Consider the following 18811-nt stretch of genomic DNA (forward strand, 5'->3'; position numbering starts at 1 on the left):
TGCAAAAGATTGTTATAAATTTTTTTTATAAATTACATTATAATACAATCTTTCTACTTAAATTTCTAATATATCTATGCATCAATAGAAAACACAACAAGAACAAGATTATTCCCTTTGTTTTTACACTTCAAGACCAAATTTACAATGCTTTTTGGTAAAAAATGATATACATCACAATAGATTTTTTTAAAATAATAATAGTAAAATAAAAACTTATGAGATAATTTTAAAACTTTGGATTTATGTTTCAAACTTGATGTAGCATTTAATTTTTAGATTTTAGATTTTATCTTCATCCAATCTTTTCTCTCTAATCTTTGACTTGATGCTGTAATATTTTGCTCACCTCCTGTTTCAACACTTCTATTGTTAGCAGTAAGATTCCAACCCAATAGAATCATAATTCTTAAGTTTTTGTTCGTATCCAGTAATTCTTATTCTGACAGGGATTCTTTTGAAGCGTTCTACATTGTTGTGCACACACACAGATAGATAGATAGATAGATAGATAGATAGATAGATAAATGAATGAATGAATGAATGTATTTTCTGTTCATCTTCGTCATCTTCTGAGCATGAATATGAACTGCTTGTTGGGGACTTGAAGTCACTTGTTGCTGTTCTCGCCATGAAACTAAACGCAGTCAAATCACAGTTTTGTCGTCAACAATCAACGCGTTTGTGGGTGACTGTCATTTCACATGCAAGGCTTGACTCAGAGATCACGGATGCTGCAAGCTTCGAGACTCTGCTTGATCTCGAAATGAGTTGCGCTAATCGCACGATTTCAATGTTCATGTGTTCGGACAGCACCTGATGTGTTTGATTCATGGGAACTTGTCGCGTTGCCGTTCCTCTTGAATGCGGAATCACAATGAAGGCACAAGTTATGGGAGCTTCAAAATAATTCCCTTACCCGGTGGCAGATACTGCCAGTCGTATGCTTCCGAAGCTTGTGATCACACGAGAGTTGCTTTTAAGCCCATGGCGTAGTGACAGCCATTGATGAAGTGCAGTGCATTCAGACTTTTCATGAAGCGATCTTCAGAGGAAAATGGTGCTAAACTGCCTGCATAACAGCTCTACATATTGATGAGCACTCTCAGGGAGCTCAACGTCTCAACCAACAGAGGAAGAAGAATTCATACGAGACTCTTTAAATCTCTTTCAAAAAGATGCGAGATTTGAAGACCCACATACCCAGTTGACGAAAGCTAAAACTTGTATTTACTGCACGTAACCAAACTCCTGTACAATTATCCTTATCCCTTGCTTCATACTCTCTTTTACAACGAAGTTCCAGAAGTAGACATCACAATGCCGGCGATCTGAAATTCCTCCCTCCATTGCAAACGATGGCAGGGTTGTGAGAGCAGCAATAAGACAAGCTTTTCAGTAGCATACAATTGCAGTTGTGACACTATTCATGTGCACAACAGTTGATGATTCTGTTACGATTGAGAAGAGATTGTGGAATCGGAAATTCAAGTCACAGGTAAACTTTTACCAGTTCGTCGCGAGTTCCATCCTTCGCAATTGGAGGACTACAACCCCATGAAAAGATATATATATATATATATATATATATATATATTTTAGAAGTTACATATAACCTGAGCAATTACCTGTCGACCTTCGGAATGCATCAATTCCAAGACGTGACATTCTGAGCCGACTCAGCTGCCGAGTTTGTGACGTCCCGCTTCTGCAAACAAGGGCCTTGTCTCTTCCTTGAATATGTGACACTGGTCTGCACATGGGCAGGCGCAGGTTCTCGCTGCAGTACAAAACAACCAGAATAACCCTGGACAGCTTTGAGTACAGCGTTACTCCTAAAGCTTACTGCCAGCTTCGAGTACTTTCACCCATTGACAACGCGCTAGCCGTCACATAGCAAGTTCAAATACGTGGAGTAGAACTAATCCCAGCTGGTTTCAAAATGCCGCTTTTTAGAATTCTGCTTTACAGGACATTCACAGCACCCAATAAAATGCCATCATCGATAGGCATTGACCGGGTGAAGACGATGAGCAGGGCCCGTGCGTATCCGACCCATTTCTGCCTCATGAGGACTGGATATGGATGTAGATATGCGAAATCTGCACCTCAGGTGCTGTTGCACAATCTTGCTAGTGACTGTTTTTTTGGATGATTGTTGGGTACATGGCTTAAGAATATTGAAACTTCAAATAAGATTTTTGGCCGTCGGTGCATCCTAACCCTAGATCTCGTGATGATCTGTGCGAGTAAATTTGGGAGTTGAGATTTCGCGATTGAGAGCTGTGAAATTATTAAGCGAGGAAGTGCAATGCTGGGTAAGATGGGAAGATGGCATTTCTAGCGTTTGCGAACAAGACAACGACGATCGTGCTCAGATTTGTCAAGATGATGGATAAAGGCAAGAGGGCACTGTGCCTCGCGATCCACAAATGTCCTGCCCTCCGTGAATTGGCATGGTGAAGCGATCTAGACAGAAAAAAGGAACACCAACATCAGGACTCGATTGTATCATTAAGATCGATGCAGTGATTAGAGTCCTTCAGGAATGGGCAGCGCGGCACACTGAGGAAGGCTGCCAAACCGATGGGGCGAGTGATTCGCTCTTCTCCAATTTTGAGTTCATCAATTACCTGATCGACGATCTCTCAGAAACAGGCCTCTTACAAGACTGTCTCTTGGAACGGAACACAGGTAACCAGCATCGTACAGACTGCAACATTACAATCGATCATGGTGACCCACAATAAACCAGTTCATAGAACTGAGCCGATCGATCGCTTGCTCAACTTGCAATAAGAGATGTTCTTTTTGTCTCCACATTCATAAATCACAAAGGGAAGTTCCCCCTCAAAAGAAGATGGGATCATTCTCTGCCATTGTTGCATACTGAACAAAATTGTCGTCAGCGAAAAGAGGACCCTGCTCGTCATCGACACAGGCTGTGTACTCCGACTCCAGAGCGACCGACAAGTACAAGTCCGAGATGATGATGCACTGGCGGCAATCATCTGCAGAGGTCTCATCAGCGACAGTTCGCGATTGACGCGGTGTGACGACAACCTCGACGACGGTGGAAACGAAAATAAATTTGCGCTGCAGATGCTTTAACCGACAGCCATGCGCAATCTGGACTCAGAAATCTACCCACAGGTCTCCCACATGAGTGTGCGCAGTCGATCAACGATTCTCGTGCCCCGATTTTGCATCTGTCAGGCCCGTAACCTGTCAGACGCCTACTGTTGAACGTGACTATATCACACAATCTGACGGGAGAAAAAACAAAACCCAGCGGGATCCTATGCTTTAGTACCTCGCCCACTAATGGGGTGATGCCGACGCGATCAATTGCGTTTCTCAATTCCATGACGATCGTGTATCTCTAACGGCAGACGTTCTGGTAATCGGTTCTCTCTCGTCCAAGTCGTCCACTGATTAGGTGACTGTGTTGCGCCTGTCAAGGTCGTGCACGGAGCCGAGAAAGACAGAGGGTTGTTGTTGGTGAGTTTTCCTTAATAAACTGCTGCACTGTGCAACGCCACAAACCGATTCATATTACCTTCAAACCAATAGACCTAAACCTGGAGTCGCGGCTTCTCGACATTCTCACCGATTGTTGGTACACCGTCAGTGCAAATGCGGTGAATTTCAAAGCAGCCGTTTACCTTGCCAAGCAATCAGCAAATGTATGATCCAATCGGAGGAGGTGGGAGCATCGTTGCTGGGACCCAATTGTCCGACTGGTCTCACCTCAAAGGACACTCGCCAAGATGTTCAACCCACTTAGCGAGCTGTTCAGAACATGTCACACACATGATCAATCAGCTACCCCTGACAGGGGGGGATCATCCAGCAGATTCCAATCCTACGCCCTCATTCGTCCCCCACTTTGACCACTACTAACAAGAGTCGAAACGTTACCCCTTTGCGGGTGGTGCATACATTGCTGAATTGTGTAGATGATGGTCTATCATAAGGCAATTGGTAGTAGCCAGTACTGGTGGACATCCACCAAATAGCTATCTGACTCCGCCAACAGACCACCAACTGCAGACCTGCAACATGTAGACATGCAGAAGGAATAGCAGGAAAGGCCACTGTTTGGGCAGGAGGGCCATTATGACGGATTTGTCTTGGACGCTACCGCAATCTTGCGAGCAGGCAAGACGACTGGCAATGCCTGCTGTGTAGGGAGGAAGAGAGAGGGAGAGAGGGAGAGAGGTGAGGGTTAGGGGTTGTGGGTGAGATGAAGGGGGTGATGATAGAGCTTGTAGGTGGATTGGCTGGCCCAGGGGTGTCAGCGGATTGCGAGGCGTATCGGAGGCTGATTTGGTACGGAGTCGCAGTTCGTGTCACGACAGACAAGTGTGCGGACTAGCCTTACAATTACCGCATGTTTAGGGGTGGGAGAGACTTCCCCCTCAGAGACCAAGTGCATTGAAAATGATTAACCCATCTTGTGTACTTGCGGTGCACTTGCGTCTACGCTTTCGACGAGGGAATTTGGTCGACTTTGCCGTATCTTTGCGACTGAGCAGCCAATCGGGAAACGCGGGTCCGGAAGCCAGAGGGTTACATTCTTGCTCACCCCAAATCCCGCGCACCGTTCTGACTCTCACGCGGACTACCAGCTTACACACTCGCACAACAATTTTTTATATATATATATTAAAAAACTGGATAAGTCTCACAAGTCTAGTGTTAGCTTCGCCAAGAGAATCTTCAGCACACTTTGATGCTGCGCCGCTGCAAATCTCACTGGCTTGCCAACACTAATCCTGACCCCCCCCCCCCCGCCAGCTGCTGATCCACGGCAACTCAACCAGGATCATCTCTGTAATCACGACTCACCCACATGAAAATACTCGGGATTTACGATGTCTGTATTGTGCACAATTGACGTCGGACGACTTCATCACAATCCTTGACACATACGGATGTCCAGGGAATCGAGTCAAGCGACTGGCAAACGTCACGCCGGGTACAAGAGCTTGTGCAGCGGTTTTTGTTGCGTCATGAAGTAGCGAACCAAGACATTCCCCACTCCCCCCTCCCACTTCGAACCCAGCTCACCACTCTCACAACCTTGCGAGGTGTCGACACCGTGGCCTTGATCTGGAACTGGACGATACGGCCTACCCCGTCCCATTGAAAGAAGGAAAGGTGCTTGGCCTGCATCATACAACTTCTGTGGGAGCTTCCAGGGGCTCGGCAAATTATTGATAGTCTTTGTCATCGATGTAATTAAGCAATGTGCTGGCGTCCAGGACGCTCAGGTCACAGTTCCGGTACTTGGGGCTACTACAAGTAACAAAGTATTGCGTTGCAGAGGTGGCCAAAAACAGCTTCGCAACCGTGACCACGATGGCTCTTTGCACCGTTTTTGTATCAGATGCCTCGGCTCCGCCACCGCCCGAATCCCCTTTTTCTTTTGTCTTGCAGGTGGATTGGCACACACCTCCGCCACAGGATCAGTACCCCCTCCACCACCTCTGAAATATAGACGCGCGGGGACGCTTCATCGATCGGACTTTTGCAGCAAATTAGGGTTTCGAGCTGGGCGATGGCTGTGCTTGACTCCATAGTAATGCAAGGCATGAGGTGATTCACCTTCAAAAACAAAAAAGAAAACACTGAACAATGGAGAAGGAGAAGAATTTTTTGGAAGGTGACGAATGTGGAGTTTTGCAATGGAAATGAATGGTGGAAAGAATAGTTGAGTGGGAAAAAGGGTTTTGGTTTTTTGTAGTTTTGTTTTTTTGTGTGTGTTTTAATTTTTTTTCATCAAGGGGGGGATAATTGGAATAGGATTGGACTTGTGTGAAGGTTAATACTTTTGGTGTGTGTGAGCAACCAAGCCAATCATGCATGAAGGGATATAATCATAATAGAAATAATTTGGTAGTATAAGTTTCTAGTGTGGTCAAAACAGATGGAGGTCAAAGATTATGAAGGGTGATGATTGTATAGAAGTGACAAGGATGGGAGGATTATATGTATATTTATATATATATATATATATATATGTGTGTGTGGATGGATTAATATGTAGATATATATATATATATATATATATATAAATATAAGGAAATGATAAAGCAACCCAAATTTTTACTAAATCAATCCACATGTTTAAACCATCATTGTATCCTTTCAACCATGTTTTTGTTTCCAAGCCATTTCCTTATTCCCAATGGTCAACCTTGTTTTTGACGTTCCCAACCTCTTGCCCTGTCTTTGGTAACGGTTGGAAACATCGAGAACAAGGGTGTGTATATATATATATATATATATATATGTATATAACTATTTTTTAGTTTTGATTTATAATATATTTAAATAAGTAAATAAATTGTGATATTTAAAACTATGCTAAAATATTTTTATTTTAAATATTTTCTAAAAGAATTAAATAGTCATTGGATTGTGCTTTGTTCATAAATAAATATAAAGAAAAATAAATAAAGTTGTGTGTTGTAATGAACAATCACAACAATGAATAAAAAGATTGTATTATTGCTTTAAAAATGTATAATTTAATGAACTTTTTAAATTTATATAAAATTATTTTTTACTATTTTTGAATTTAAGTAATTTTAGATTTTATATTATGATATTATTTTGGAAATTATTTTTGAGATTATTAAGTTTGATTTCCTTCATTGAATATGTTTTTTTTAGCAATAATGTTGATTTTTTGATATGTATACTAGAATCTTGGTTTAAAGGTTGCTTACAAAAAAATTATTGATATGATTCTTATTTTTTTTACTTTAAAATCTCCAAATATATATATATATATATATATATATATATTTGGTAATTTATTTCTTTACATTTCATTAATATTATTTTCCAATAATTGCTCATAACAAAATTAAAAGAATTAAGTATTAATGCAACAATAAAAGAAAACATTACCAAATCCAAGTTCAAACATTAAATAAAATTTTACCCAAAAAGTCATAGATTTACAAAGTCATTAAATCTAAGTAATTGGTATAAAATTACTACAATAAATATTCTTATTTATTTATTTTTAATAATTTAATATGTTGCATTCTGAATTAGCTTTATATTTTAAAAAACATGTAATAACATAACAACTAATATATTTTTGTTTGTAGGTATTTGTTACATAGAATGCATACATTCTTTCTTTAGCTATCATTATTTATTACATTAGTTTTTCAACCAAGATCTTGAATATCTATACATATATGTATACTACTTAACAAAAAACATTCTTCAAATCAAATCAATAAAAAAATTAATGATAACATATAAGCTCTCATACCTTTTAAGACTAGTGTTATATCAATAGTGGTCCTTATTTAACATAAGTCACTCACAATTTGAAAGACCAGTTTATATCACCTTAGGAATGTTATTGATATGCTATGATATCATTGCTCATTTTAAACATTTGAAATTTGAAATAATTTGAATTCTAAAGATAAAATTTTATAATTGCTTGTTGGAAGATATTAGCTCTATTCTATGTTTTATTTCCATTAAGTTTCTTCCTTGGCATCTTCCAAATTTTTCAAGACTTTTGACTTTTGTAAGACTTATATCTTTTGATATAAGAGGTGGATATTTGATATAAGTGCTTATATTCTTTGAAATCAGGAAGGCATACATCACAATATCCACCATTTTTAAAATTTTTGACCCCCATAATGATTCATCATTTTAGATGTATTATTTTATTCATAAATCAAAGAAAATCACTTCCTGAAAATATTTTTTAAAATTTAAATAATGTATACTTGTTAAAAATAATTTTATTATAATTTCAATATATATACTTCCATTTAGTAGACAGATACAAGTTGAGATTATATATATATATATATATATATACACATACACACATGTCTGACTTATTAAAAGTTTTAAAACTACATATATCAAAAACTACATGTCATGACTTTTAGAAACGGTGTTTAAAGGACAGCATAGAAGTAAAAAAAAAAAACAATTATGAATAAATAAATAAAATAAAAACATTTTGGCATATACTGTGAGTATAGTGTCATTGTGCTCTCAATGTAGCGTGCTACAATGCAATAACTTATTTTCTGAACAAACCTACACTCCCTCTCTTTCCAGTTCTTCGGTTATACATTCGTAGACTTCTTTATGTTTCTAAGATTGTGAGAACTTCATTCCTCACTTTCCTTGAAACCCACTCTTCTCTTCCGCTTGTTAAAGTGACGCACTAAAACTCCACGATGCTTGTGAGAAACATGCAAAACCATCATGTTTCAAAAAGGGAGAAAAACCTAACCACAAGTTGCACACCGAGGTGTCACCATGTGAAGCATCACTGCATTGTTCTAGTAAAATGAAAACACCAGGAATCCTAGAACTGACGTTAAGGAGTTGAAGAGCACGGTGCTCGCCGAAGCAGCAAGATCATGCCATCAATGGTGTGGTCAGGGAAAGATTAGAAGAAAAGACAAAGAGTTGGCATTTTGTGCATCAATGGGTATGGAGTTTTGTCTCTGGTGTCGTAGAGTCCTGGCCCTGCACTGCAGCGTGCGCATTAAGTGAAGCCAAACAGATCGATCCAGGATGAGTTGACCAGTGTCTCCGGCACTTGGACGCAATCGAGGTCACTGCAAGTTTTGAAATGGAGCCTCAGATTTGGTGATTTGCTAACCGTTGCTGGGTTGCAAACAAGGCGCGACCATAATGAGTAAGCCACGTCGCGGGTGGTGCTCAGAGTCTCGTCGCCACGCCCCCTCAGGTTGCACCCAGTTGGGACACCCGGAGGGGTGGTGGGGGTGGTGGTGGTGCGTGGCGACGCCGTGCGCTCGCAGATTGGGGAGACAATCTTGCGCTCAGTGTTCACCGATCGCGGCAGGCAGGGTTTCGGATCGGACGCATCATTGCGTCGGGTGATAAGCCCTGCGAGGACAAAAGCTAGTAACAGACTTTCAACCCCGCGCGGCGAGGACCTCGCTGTAGCCCTCAGTTGACGGTGCCAGAGCTCCGACGGAGTTTGACAAAGGACCGGCGGTCGGTTCGCTGTATGCTTACCGCGAATGGGACAACTCCGCTGCAGGTCTCTGACAGAACCTGCCACACCAGATCAAGCCCCCCCCCCTCCAGCAGTGGCGATTCACTGGCTTCACACCCGCTAACTCGTAGGGAGCCGACAGCACACGATGTCTACTGATAAGATGAAAGCCGCCGAATAGAATTTTTACACCTTTTTCTTGTTCACTTATTGTCGTCTCTCCTCTGGCCGGTCTCGCGATGCATGATGACCGCCTCTGCACGAGAAAAAGGCCAAGGACAATGCAGCAGTAACAAATGTCAACCTCAGGTTCAACCCAGCGTGAGCTTGGGAAAACAGGATCCACGAGCCACAAGCCCGAGTTGATGTTTTTCCAAGAATAGTTACTATCAGCAAAAGAAACCCCAAGGAGGCAAAAAAACAGAGATCTCCAGGGTTGGTGATGATGACGAGGGTGCGAGCGAGATGAGAGCCCAGACATGCGCCGGGGATCAGACGATCGGGGGGCCGTGAGAGAGGGCATCGTCCATCATCCATCACGCCTGGGAGCCGTCAGAGTCATCGCAGTGCAGTGCCATGTCATGGTAGCACCACGAAGGGAAAAAGGGTGAAGCAGAAAGAGAGAGAGAGAGCGAGCAAGGCTTGAATCAACCTGGACCACCACCACCACCACCACCATTACCACCACAAAATGGCGAGGGTGGTAGTGGCATCCGCCCCGCGTCCTTCCTCCATCACTGCTCGTCATTGCAGGCGAATCCATCATCACCCAGACCACCACCGAGCAGAAGAAGACGATGAGGAAGAAGAAGAGGACGATGAGGGGGCATGCAATGTAATCCAACGCAATCCCCATGTAACTGAACCCCTCTCTCTTTCTCTCACCACCACCACCTCGCTAGGTAGCCTTCACAACGAGACTCGCCATCGATCGATCGACCCACCCAGCGAGCAATTGAGGGATTGAGGGAGTAACGGCTGGTTCTGGTGGTGGCCCCGTCTGGCGGCGGCTGGCGGCGTCAGGCGGCGTCAGTCGGCGTCTGGAGGCGGCAGCGGCATTCTAGTTAGCCTTGGGGCATGATCACTGTGGGTGGGATTCACCACTTCCTTCCTTTCTTCATCTTTTTTTTTGTTTGTCCTTTTTACCTTCTTTTACTTTAATGTGGTAGAGAAACTTTTGGTGGATGGTGAATAGAGTAATATTCACATATGGTCTTCTTGTGCAACAACAACATCAACATCCTTTGTTGAACTCAAACAATTGGTGTATGATTTCTTGTCTTTTTACATATTATATATATATATATATTAGATTTTCATGTAAGTAGAACAAAGATATGTAAGTTGGATATTTAAAGTTTCAATTTTATTAAAATTAAAATAATCTAAAAATATATTTTGGATGTTTTATCCATTTTATTAATTATAATTTATTTATCTTTATTTAAAATAATGTAACATACTTTTGTACATGTGAGCTTACAATAATAATTAACAATTTATTTAGAGGTGTTAATGAGAATTTTTGAATTGTAAGCAGTAGAGGTGAATTCAATCATTACAGACGAATAACTTTTCAAGAATGCTATATCTTCCAAAAAAAGATATATATATAGTTATGTGTCGAAATTAGTTTGCATTTTGAAAATATTTTGACTTGACTTTAAAGGAACACTCACATTCGCTTTAAAAAATGGCATCGCACCAACACCAGCCTTGGTTTTGATGGGAGGGGCGGTGATAGGGTAGGAGTGGTTCGGACACACGGTGACAGGGTAGGTGGGTCCCACTTGTATATAAGCCCCCAGCTTTGCACATTTCTGGCGCCGAAGTAATACAACAATAAAAACAATAAATAAATAAATGAAGATAGGAGTAAAGAAAGAACAAGGAGGAATAAAAATAAACTAAAAAATAAAAAATTGAAGGCACGCTTTTTATTTTGTTCATTGTAATACCCAAACTGATCCCCATTAATTTCCTATTCATATTCTAATTTTAATCCGGAAAAAATGAATAAAAATGAATTCTAAGCAACTCTATAATAATTGGCATCTCCTCATCACTTTCTCATACAAATCTGGCACAAAGGAAAAAGACAGGAAAACTTTCTGCCTGAGTTGCTTTTTTAGAATAATTATTAAGCATTTTTTATGCATACATTCATAATGCTTCCAGAGGCGAATGATGATTTATTTTTATTTTTATTTTTTTGTTGCTGCAGGGTAGGTAGGTTTCCTTTCCCACTATTTCTGCAAACCACAATTAGGGCACAAATTTATATTTAATAATTTTGTAAACTTTTAACAAATGTATCACGAAATTCTTTTACACTGGGACGCTGCTCGATTCCATTTCACTTCAACATTCAAATCTGCTCATAGTTCCTAAAAAAATTCACACTTGGGTTATTAGTTTTTCTTTATTTCCATTCTGTAGGTTATCTTTGTTTTGCAAGGTTTGGAGAAACTCTCTTATCCAGCAAATGCTGATAAACACCTCCACTAAACATTGATGATGTGGCAGATTCGAGAATGCTCCCTAATCCCCAACATTCATTTACTCATTTATTCATTCATTCATTAATTAATTCATTTGTTTGGAATTTATAAGTTTTCCACATCCAGCAGCCTAAGACCAAGATTGCAAAAGGGAAGAAGGAGTTGCTTTTGTCGGCCGAGGGACAACCACACGCGACACATCACACCTAAAAAAACCATGTGTGTACAATTACACAATGCCAAAAATTAAAAACTAAAAAAACAAATAAATCTCACTCTTGGTGTTTACTACAAGTAACCCACCTCAAGTATTTTCTGCTTATTTATTTGATTATTTATATGCTTGCTAATTTAATAAAGAAAACTGAGGTCTGTTTACCACAAACATCACAGTCCGGTAATGGTGGGTGTGTACTGGCTCTGTGGCAGAGCGGAATCAGATCCCACTCCTTTCCTCCCCCCCTCCCCCTTTTGATTTCCATGCATTATCACCCAGAGCCGCCAAAAACAAAAACACACACACACACACACTGAAATTACTTTACCAAAGCAGGGAAACAGAGGAAGAGCTAATAAATAAATAAAAAAAAACCCCCCAACAATAACCAAAACAAAACCCACGGTGGCCTGCTGGGGCAAAAACAACGAACTAACAAGCTTACGCAAAAAAATCCAGCTCCTCGCATCATCCCTGCACTTTGCGGTGGAGACCCACATCCCATTTCGTCATGTTTCCTTGCTTAATGAGCTTCAGATACTTCAAAACCATGATTCTGATACACTAATGGTAGGGATAACTGTGCGGTAAAAGTCTCGAGGTTGCGCTGCTCAGAGTGACGCTGGTGCTGGTGCTGAGGCTGCAGGTGCTGCTGGTGCTGCCGAGGGGGAGGAGGCGCATTACTGAAGCGCAGTAAATGAGGCGCAGGGGTCGTCAAGGGGGCGAGGGGGTACCGAAGGTACAGCTAGTGCCGGAGGCATGTAAATTTAGGGGGGTGGTGATAATTGAAATAATAAGTCACATTATATATACCTCTGCTCTGCCTGCACGATCGCCATCACCCCATCGACGCGCTCTCATCTGGCAGTGGGCTCTCGTTGCCCTCCATTTCGTCCTCCTTCTCCTGCTCCTTGTAGTTATAGCTGCTGCTGCTGTTGTTGTCGATATTCTTCTCCAGTTGCAGTGTCAGGCATTGCAGCATAACTGCAGGGGAGTTGTTCAGACTGATGAGGTGTGGCTAGTACATATTGCAGTACTCACTGCCAACCGGTCGCTGCATTACTTCGCTGCACCCATCGAGTCTCTCTCTCCTCTCCTCCTCCTGCCAACAATAACCATTTCAGCGTTGTCACTTTTACCTGCATTGTTGTTTGCGACCTTGGGTGGGCAGGAGCATTGGAGTTTCTTTTTCTCGACTTGGTGGTAGAGTGCAGGAGTCGGCTTGAGAGCAGGCAATGGAAGCTATGGCTATGGTGTGGACTGTTGTCTTGGCGCTGATGCTGGTGGTGGCGCCCTTTGGATCGGAGGCGCGCAGCAACTTCATGGCGGGAGGATGGGGCTATGCCCATGCTACGTATTACGGCGGTGCTGATGCGTCAGGAACTCAAGGTGGGTCGGCGTTGTGGTGAAGTGGAGGAGTCCGCGTTTCTTGGCTGGCTTTTTGGTTGTCTATCTATGGACTGGTAGTATATTTGGGCGAGTTGGCGCAGTCAAGTTTGGGCGGGAGTCTTGATGTCTTTCTTCACACAGAGCAGATGAGTTTTGATGATGGGGTTGATGGTGGTGGCTAAGGTAGCAGTCACCGCGACCATTTGGTTTATGCCTGTGTTCAGTATTTGGAATGTGTGTTTCGTGTGGTTGGGATGAGGACTGGCTCATTTTGTTGACCTGGTAGTCAGCGCCGGACCGCACAGAAGAGTGTTGTCTCTTCGCACCCCTGCGAGGGCGGGTGATCGGTTCCTGTGGTATTTCTTTATGTTTCCGTCTGTCTGCTTCTGTGAGCTCGTCGTCGAAGGATGTCAGTGTTCTCATGTGTCTTGATGCGAAGCTTGATTTCGGCGTTCTTTGAGCTTGATCGATTGAGCGCGTTTGCCTAGCGGCCCTTCAGTGTGTGACCCGATCATTCATTCGTTTATGTGAAAATTTACTTACCATGACTGTTCTTGGCGCGGTTTTTGAAATGCAGGCGGGGCATGTGGATTCGGGAACCTCTACAGTACCGGTTACGGAACCAACACTGCGGCACTCAGTGCTGCCTTGTTCAACAGTGGCCTTAGCTGCGGCTCCTGCTATGAGCTTGCTTGCGACCCCAATGGCTCCAAATACTGCCTTCCAGGGGGGCCAACAGTCACCGTTACTGCGACCAACTTCTGTCCCCATGGGTCCTTGGGAGGATGGTGCGACGCTCCCAAGCAGCACTTCGACCTCGCTCACCCCATGTTCGTCAGCCTCGCGAGAGAGGTTGGAGGCGTCATCCCCATCAAGTACAGAAGGTGGGCTTTCATTCTGCACCCTCTGTTGCCATCGATCTTGTGAAGACTGCTTGGATATTTTGGTCATGCCGCAACAGTTCTTCCTCTGATCTTGAGAACACCCGCTAGGTATCGACAGGTTCACATGCTCATGTGTCCGAGTTACTGTTTGCGAGCTCCAGGCCTTGAAATGGTTCCGTTAACATTATGCCTGCCATGTTACACAGAGTTCCTTGCGTGAAATCCGGCGGCATGCGCTTCACCATCAACGGCAACCCTTGGTTCTTGCTGGTGCTCGTCACCAACGTTGCCGGCGCTGGGGATGTGCAGCATATGTACATCAAGGGCTCCAACACCCCTTGGGAGCCTATGTCACGCAACTGGGGTTCAATGTGGCAGTTCACCGGCGACAGCAAGATGAAGGGTCAGGCTCTCTCCTTCAAGGCCGTTACCAGCGACGGATCCGTGGCTGTCTCCATGGACGCTGCCCCCGGAAACTGGCAGTTCGGCCAGACGTTTGAAGGCGTTAACTTCTGACCCTGGCCCTTCATGGTCCATGGCGACCGTAGACCATATAATTTTTTTACATATCTTCAGAGAACAATTGTGATCGGTACTTTGAAGCCCTAGCAGAGGCGTTGTATATCTCGCCCGCTGTCTGTCTGTCTGGTATACATTCTTACTCCCCTAGCTAGTAGTCAGCTTAGCTCCTCTACCCCAGTCTTTATCTCAAGCAGTAGGTGCAGATTAGCGGGTAGGATTATTAGCTTTGCACTTCTTGCTGCTTCTTATTGGTTTCCAATCAATGCCCACTCCAAGCCTACCATAGCCTTGAGCGCAGTGAGGAAGTTATATGGTTGCTGAGGTGTGCCTGTAACACCCGCTCCTACCTGTATTTTATACCCACAACACGTACCAGGCCTGCTCTATGTAATAGAATTTTGATGCTCTTGAGCACCAGCTCTAAAATCTAATGCACAAAGCATGACCCCATGCTACAGCGTTATTTGCAACTATTGTGCAGTGGTGAGAATGGCTTAGATGTTATCCACCTGCTCTTAAGAAAAGCAATAAAAAACTTACTAAAATGATCCTTTTTAGAAAAACAGACATTGTAATAAATGAAGGGCTTCTTCTTATACGCTTATCACATCTGGTTGCAATGAACTTTCTTCAAATCTGTTTTCGTTAGTCGGTTTGTCGACTACGTTTACCTCAAATGCGTTGCAGAAAATCAGCAAACTGAAGTGGTGCAACTGCATCAGGAACAGTGCAGCGCACGTTTGTGAGCAGCATGCTTCATCCGCCAACTGCATCTACAAGCAGTTAGCAACAGCCGAAGAAGTGAGCTGCAGTAACGCCTGGCGTTCAACCCCGATTGAGCGTGGAGTGAGATAACTAGCATTAACTTCTCATCGGTTTTTTATTCAACGTCTTCCAGATCCTGGGAACCCTCCGCTTGGGCAACAAGATTATAAACCTTCGAGTCAATCATCCCTTTCTTGTGCTTCCACACTGGAAAGTCTCCTGCAGTACCCCCAAGTTGACAATTGCTGTGTGCATCAATTATGGTGGGGTCTACTAAAAAATTCCAGTGTGGAACAAGGAACTTTTCAATGCCCATCACCAGCTGAGCTTTTGTTACCATGGAGTAGTAGCAGGGGCAGTTTAGGCTACCTTGTCCGGAAAAGCCAGGCAGAAAGTAAGGCAGACAGGCAGGGAAGCAAGCTAGCAAGCAAATCAGGCAAGCCAAAATCGTAGAAGGAGAATAGGAAAAAAAGAAGCATTGTAGCGACGCCGCGGTGGTTGAGGAGCTCTAAGTAGCTGTCAGATGGGTGTTCCTGTGTGAGCCCTGGGAGGCTCACTCAACTCACTCAGACCTCAACTGTAATGAGCTCTTCCTTCTTCTTCTTCTTCTTCTTCTGCTTTGCGTGGTGGGATCCGAGGCACCCCAATTTGAATCCTCCTCAGGGGTTGACGGAGTCCCCAAGGCCAGTTTTCCGCTCCGTTATTTTGCGTTGCCTTTGCACAGCATCTGCAGGAATGCAGCAACCCTTGAGCATAGAAACTGCTCTGTATTGCATTGCATTGCAGGGCTCAATGTCACCACTAGTTGGTGCCATGGCCTCCTCCCACATCTCTTTCTCCTCCCACTCTCGAAACAGCGGCATTTAGAAAAGATGGGTCATCAAACCTGGGTTTCGGTACAATCATGCAGGTCACTGGATCAGTGTTTGCATTTACTCACCCACCTTGGCTTGTTCCATGGAGGGGGGGGAATACCAGGTACAATGATTTTATCTTCTCAAATCAACAGTTAAGTTATCCATTCTACTGCAAAGACAAAAACAAAGTGAATGAAAGAAAGTAGCACTTTCTTTTCTGCATTCATGTTGCGCCAGAAGCATTTTTTTCTCACATTGTATATCATGCTTTGTAATTTGGGGTGCTGAGAAAACCCATTTGATGCACATTCCTCACATCCAAGAGCTGCAATCCAAGGCAACTGTAGCTGCTTCATGGTATTCATTAGCAGAAGCTGGTTTTAGCTGTGGACTTGGCCACTTGGAAGGGGGCTCCAAAACAGTATTGAAGAAAGGTCAATGGCCATGCCGACGGGCTTGTTCTCTCCACAACCTTTCTTTCTAATAAGAACACAAGATGGGTTTTGTTCTTTTTTGCATTAATTTTGTCATTTTCTATGTATCGTATTTGGGGACACGAAGGACTGCCTCAAACTCCTGCTAATGTGGGAGGCATCTCTTCAATAAACCATTCAAAAGCATTAGATTAGGAAAGGGCACACACCTCTCATGCTTGTGTGTGAGTGTTTGTGTGTGTGTGTGTGTCAGTGCACAACAATGGACAAAGTCCCCCATGTCCATCTTTCATTTATTTATTTATTCATGTTTGTTTTATTGTTGTTTGGGTGATTGGTTGCAGTGTCATTGGTCTTGGCTTCTTTTGTTGTTTGTTTTGTATCCCATTCAGTTTTTTTCGGTTTTGTTTGTTTCTGATTCTTTTCTTTTCTTTTTGTTTCTTTGTTTTCCCCCCTCTTTGCTCTCTCTCTCTCTCTCTCGCTTGTGAGGACATGAGCTATTTGTCACAATTAGAAAGAACCTTGTGGAAAACAGTGATCTTGTCTTGCATACAGATCCCACATTTTCATGTCATTGGTTTTGTGCACTCTATTCAATGCTTACTTGGTCATGTGTTATCAGATTTATTTTCACAAGAGAGTGAGATTCTGATGCAAGGTTCACAATCCATGAGAAATAACACAATTCCTTGTTAATTTGAGTTTATTAGATTGTTTATGGGGGGGGGGGGGTGTGTTGTAAAACTTGAAATTGAATTGATGTGCTGAAGTTATTGAAGCATAACAATTGTTCTTGTAATGGTGCATGTTTATTGAGACAACAGGAGTTTTTATGGTTGTCAATCCTCCAGTATTAAGATTATTGTTTTGTTTTGTTTTGTTTTTTTTTAATTTATTATATTGACAGAAAATTGAACTTTCCTTGAATATATCTTACAAATGGATTATGGTTGTGAAAGTTATTCTGACTACGTAGGAGAATTGGCATCAAACTTGCTGTAATAATTAAATAATAATAAAATCAATAACTTAACCTGATCAAAATCTTAATACTTTGGACAGACTCAATTTGATAATTATTGGTACATATTGATTGTAGAATCTACAATTGTAGAATCAGCGGAACTTTAGTAATAGAGTGGAGTCTTCCAATTCAAAATTTTAGAAATGTACATTAATTTTTTTACAACATACAAATATTGCACTCTTTAACAAATCAATTTCATTCATATTAAGAACTATCTACCTACAAAATATTAAGCATATTCCATTTTATGAAACACAGACTAAAACATACTCAACTTTAGAAAGTATGCTGAAATGAAAGAAAATTATACGTATATGCAAACATATATTGGGTACATATTACTCAATAAATGCTTGGTACTTAATTTTTCGGTACATGTTGCTTTACATATGACCAAAATTTGAACTCATGTATGATTTTTTTTGTTATTACCATTAAAATATGATTCAAACATAATAAAAGAGGTTTCAGACCAAAACAATCATTTTAGGTGTTGAAGGTGTAAACGATTTTTTTAAAATTGAAAATTAAAAATAGAATTTTTAAGGAAACAATTCCTTTAGAAACTACAATACATCTAACGTTTATAAACAAGATTCGAATATTTTGAGAAGAAAGAATAAAGTAAATATGTAGAAAAAATAGTTATAAGGCATTAAAAAATAATAAATAAAATAAAATATAATCCAAGATATGTCTACCTATTAACAAATTTGTAAGGTGTCCTTCAAGGAGCATGTATAGAATAACGAACAAAATTGGATTGATTTGTTAAGATCATTTCACCACCAAGTTTCATGTTTTTCTTTTCTTTTCTTTTCTTTTCATCTGTATTCAATTTTCTTGTTTTGTAACTACTTAATCATATTATCAAGTCCAGAAAAGAAACTCTCAATTTCATCTCCAGCACCCTTTCACAGTGTCTTTGTTTTTATTTATTTTCAGTTACTTATTTCATTAAAGTGAAATGAAAAATATGAAGAAATTATGCTATTTTAAACTCCTACCAACAAAGAAAATGTTAATTTTGTGATGTTTTAATACATTACAAGCTTTGTACATTTAAAAATTTGAAAATTACGTAAATTTAATGCATAAACAAGATGATTAACTTGCCTATACCCAATAGCCAAAATAACAACAATAACAATTATAATTGAAGATAGATGCACAATGATACAAAGTTC

General features: G+C 41.5%; 1 protein-coding gene across 1 annotated transcript; it reads left to right on the plus strand.

Moving 5' to 3' along the window:
- The first annotated feature begins 12583 nt into the window (after positions 1 to 12583).
- LOC112294922 (expansin-A4) lies at positions 12584 to 15011 on the plus strand. Its single transcript, XM_024545914.3, has 3 exons — positions 12584 to 13135; positions 13713 to 14019; positions 14226 to 15011. The coding sequence occupies exons 1-3, from the start codon at positions 12982 to 12984 to the stop codon at positions 14533 to 14535; spliced, it is 771 nt and encodes a 256-aa protein (XP_024401682.1). The 5' UTR covers positions 12584 to 12981; the 3' UTR covers positions 14536 to 15011.
- Positions 15012 to 18811: the final 3800 nt, after the last annotated feature.

The sequence above is a fragment of the Physcomitrium patens genome, chromosome 18, assembly GCF_059467195.1.
Source record: "Physcomitrium patens ecotype Gransden chromosome 18, ASM5946719v1, whole genome shotgun sequence".
NCBI lineage: Eukaryota > Viridiplantae > Streptophyta > Bryopsida > Funariales > Funariaceae > Physcomitrium > Physcomitrium patens.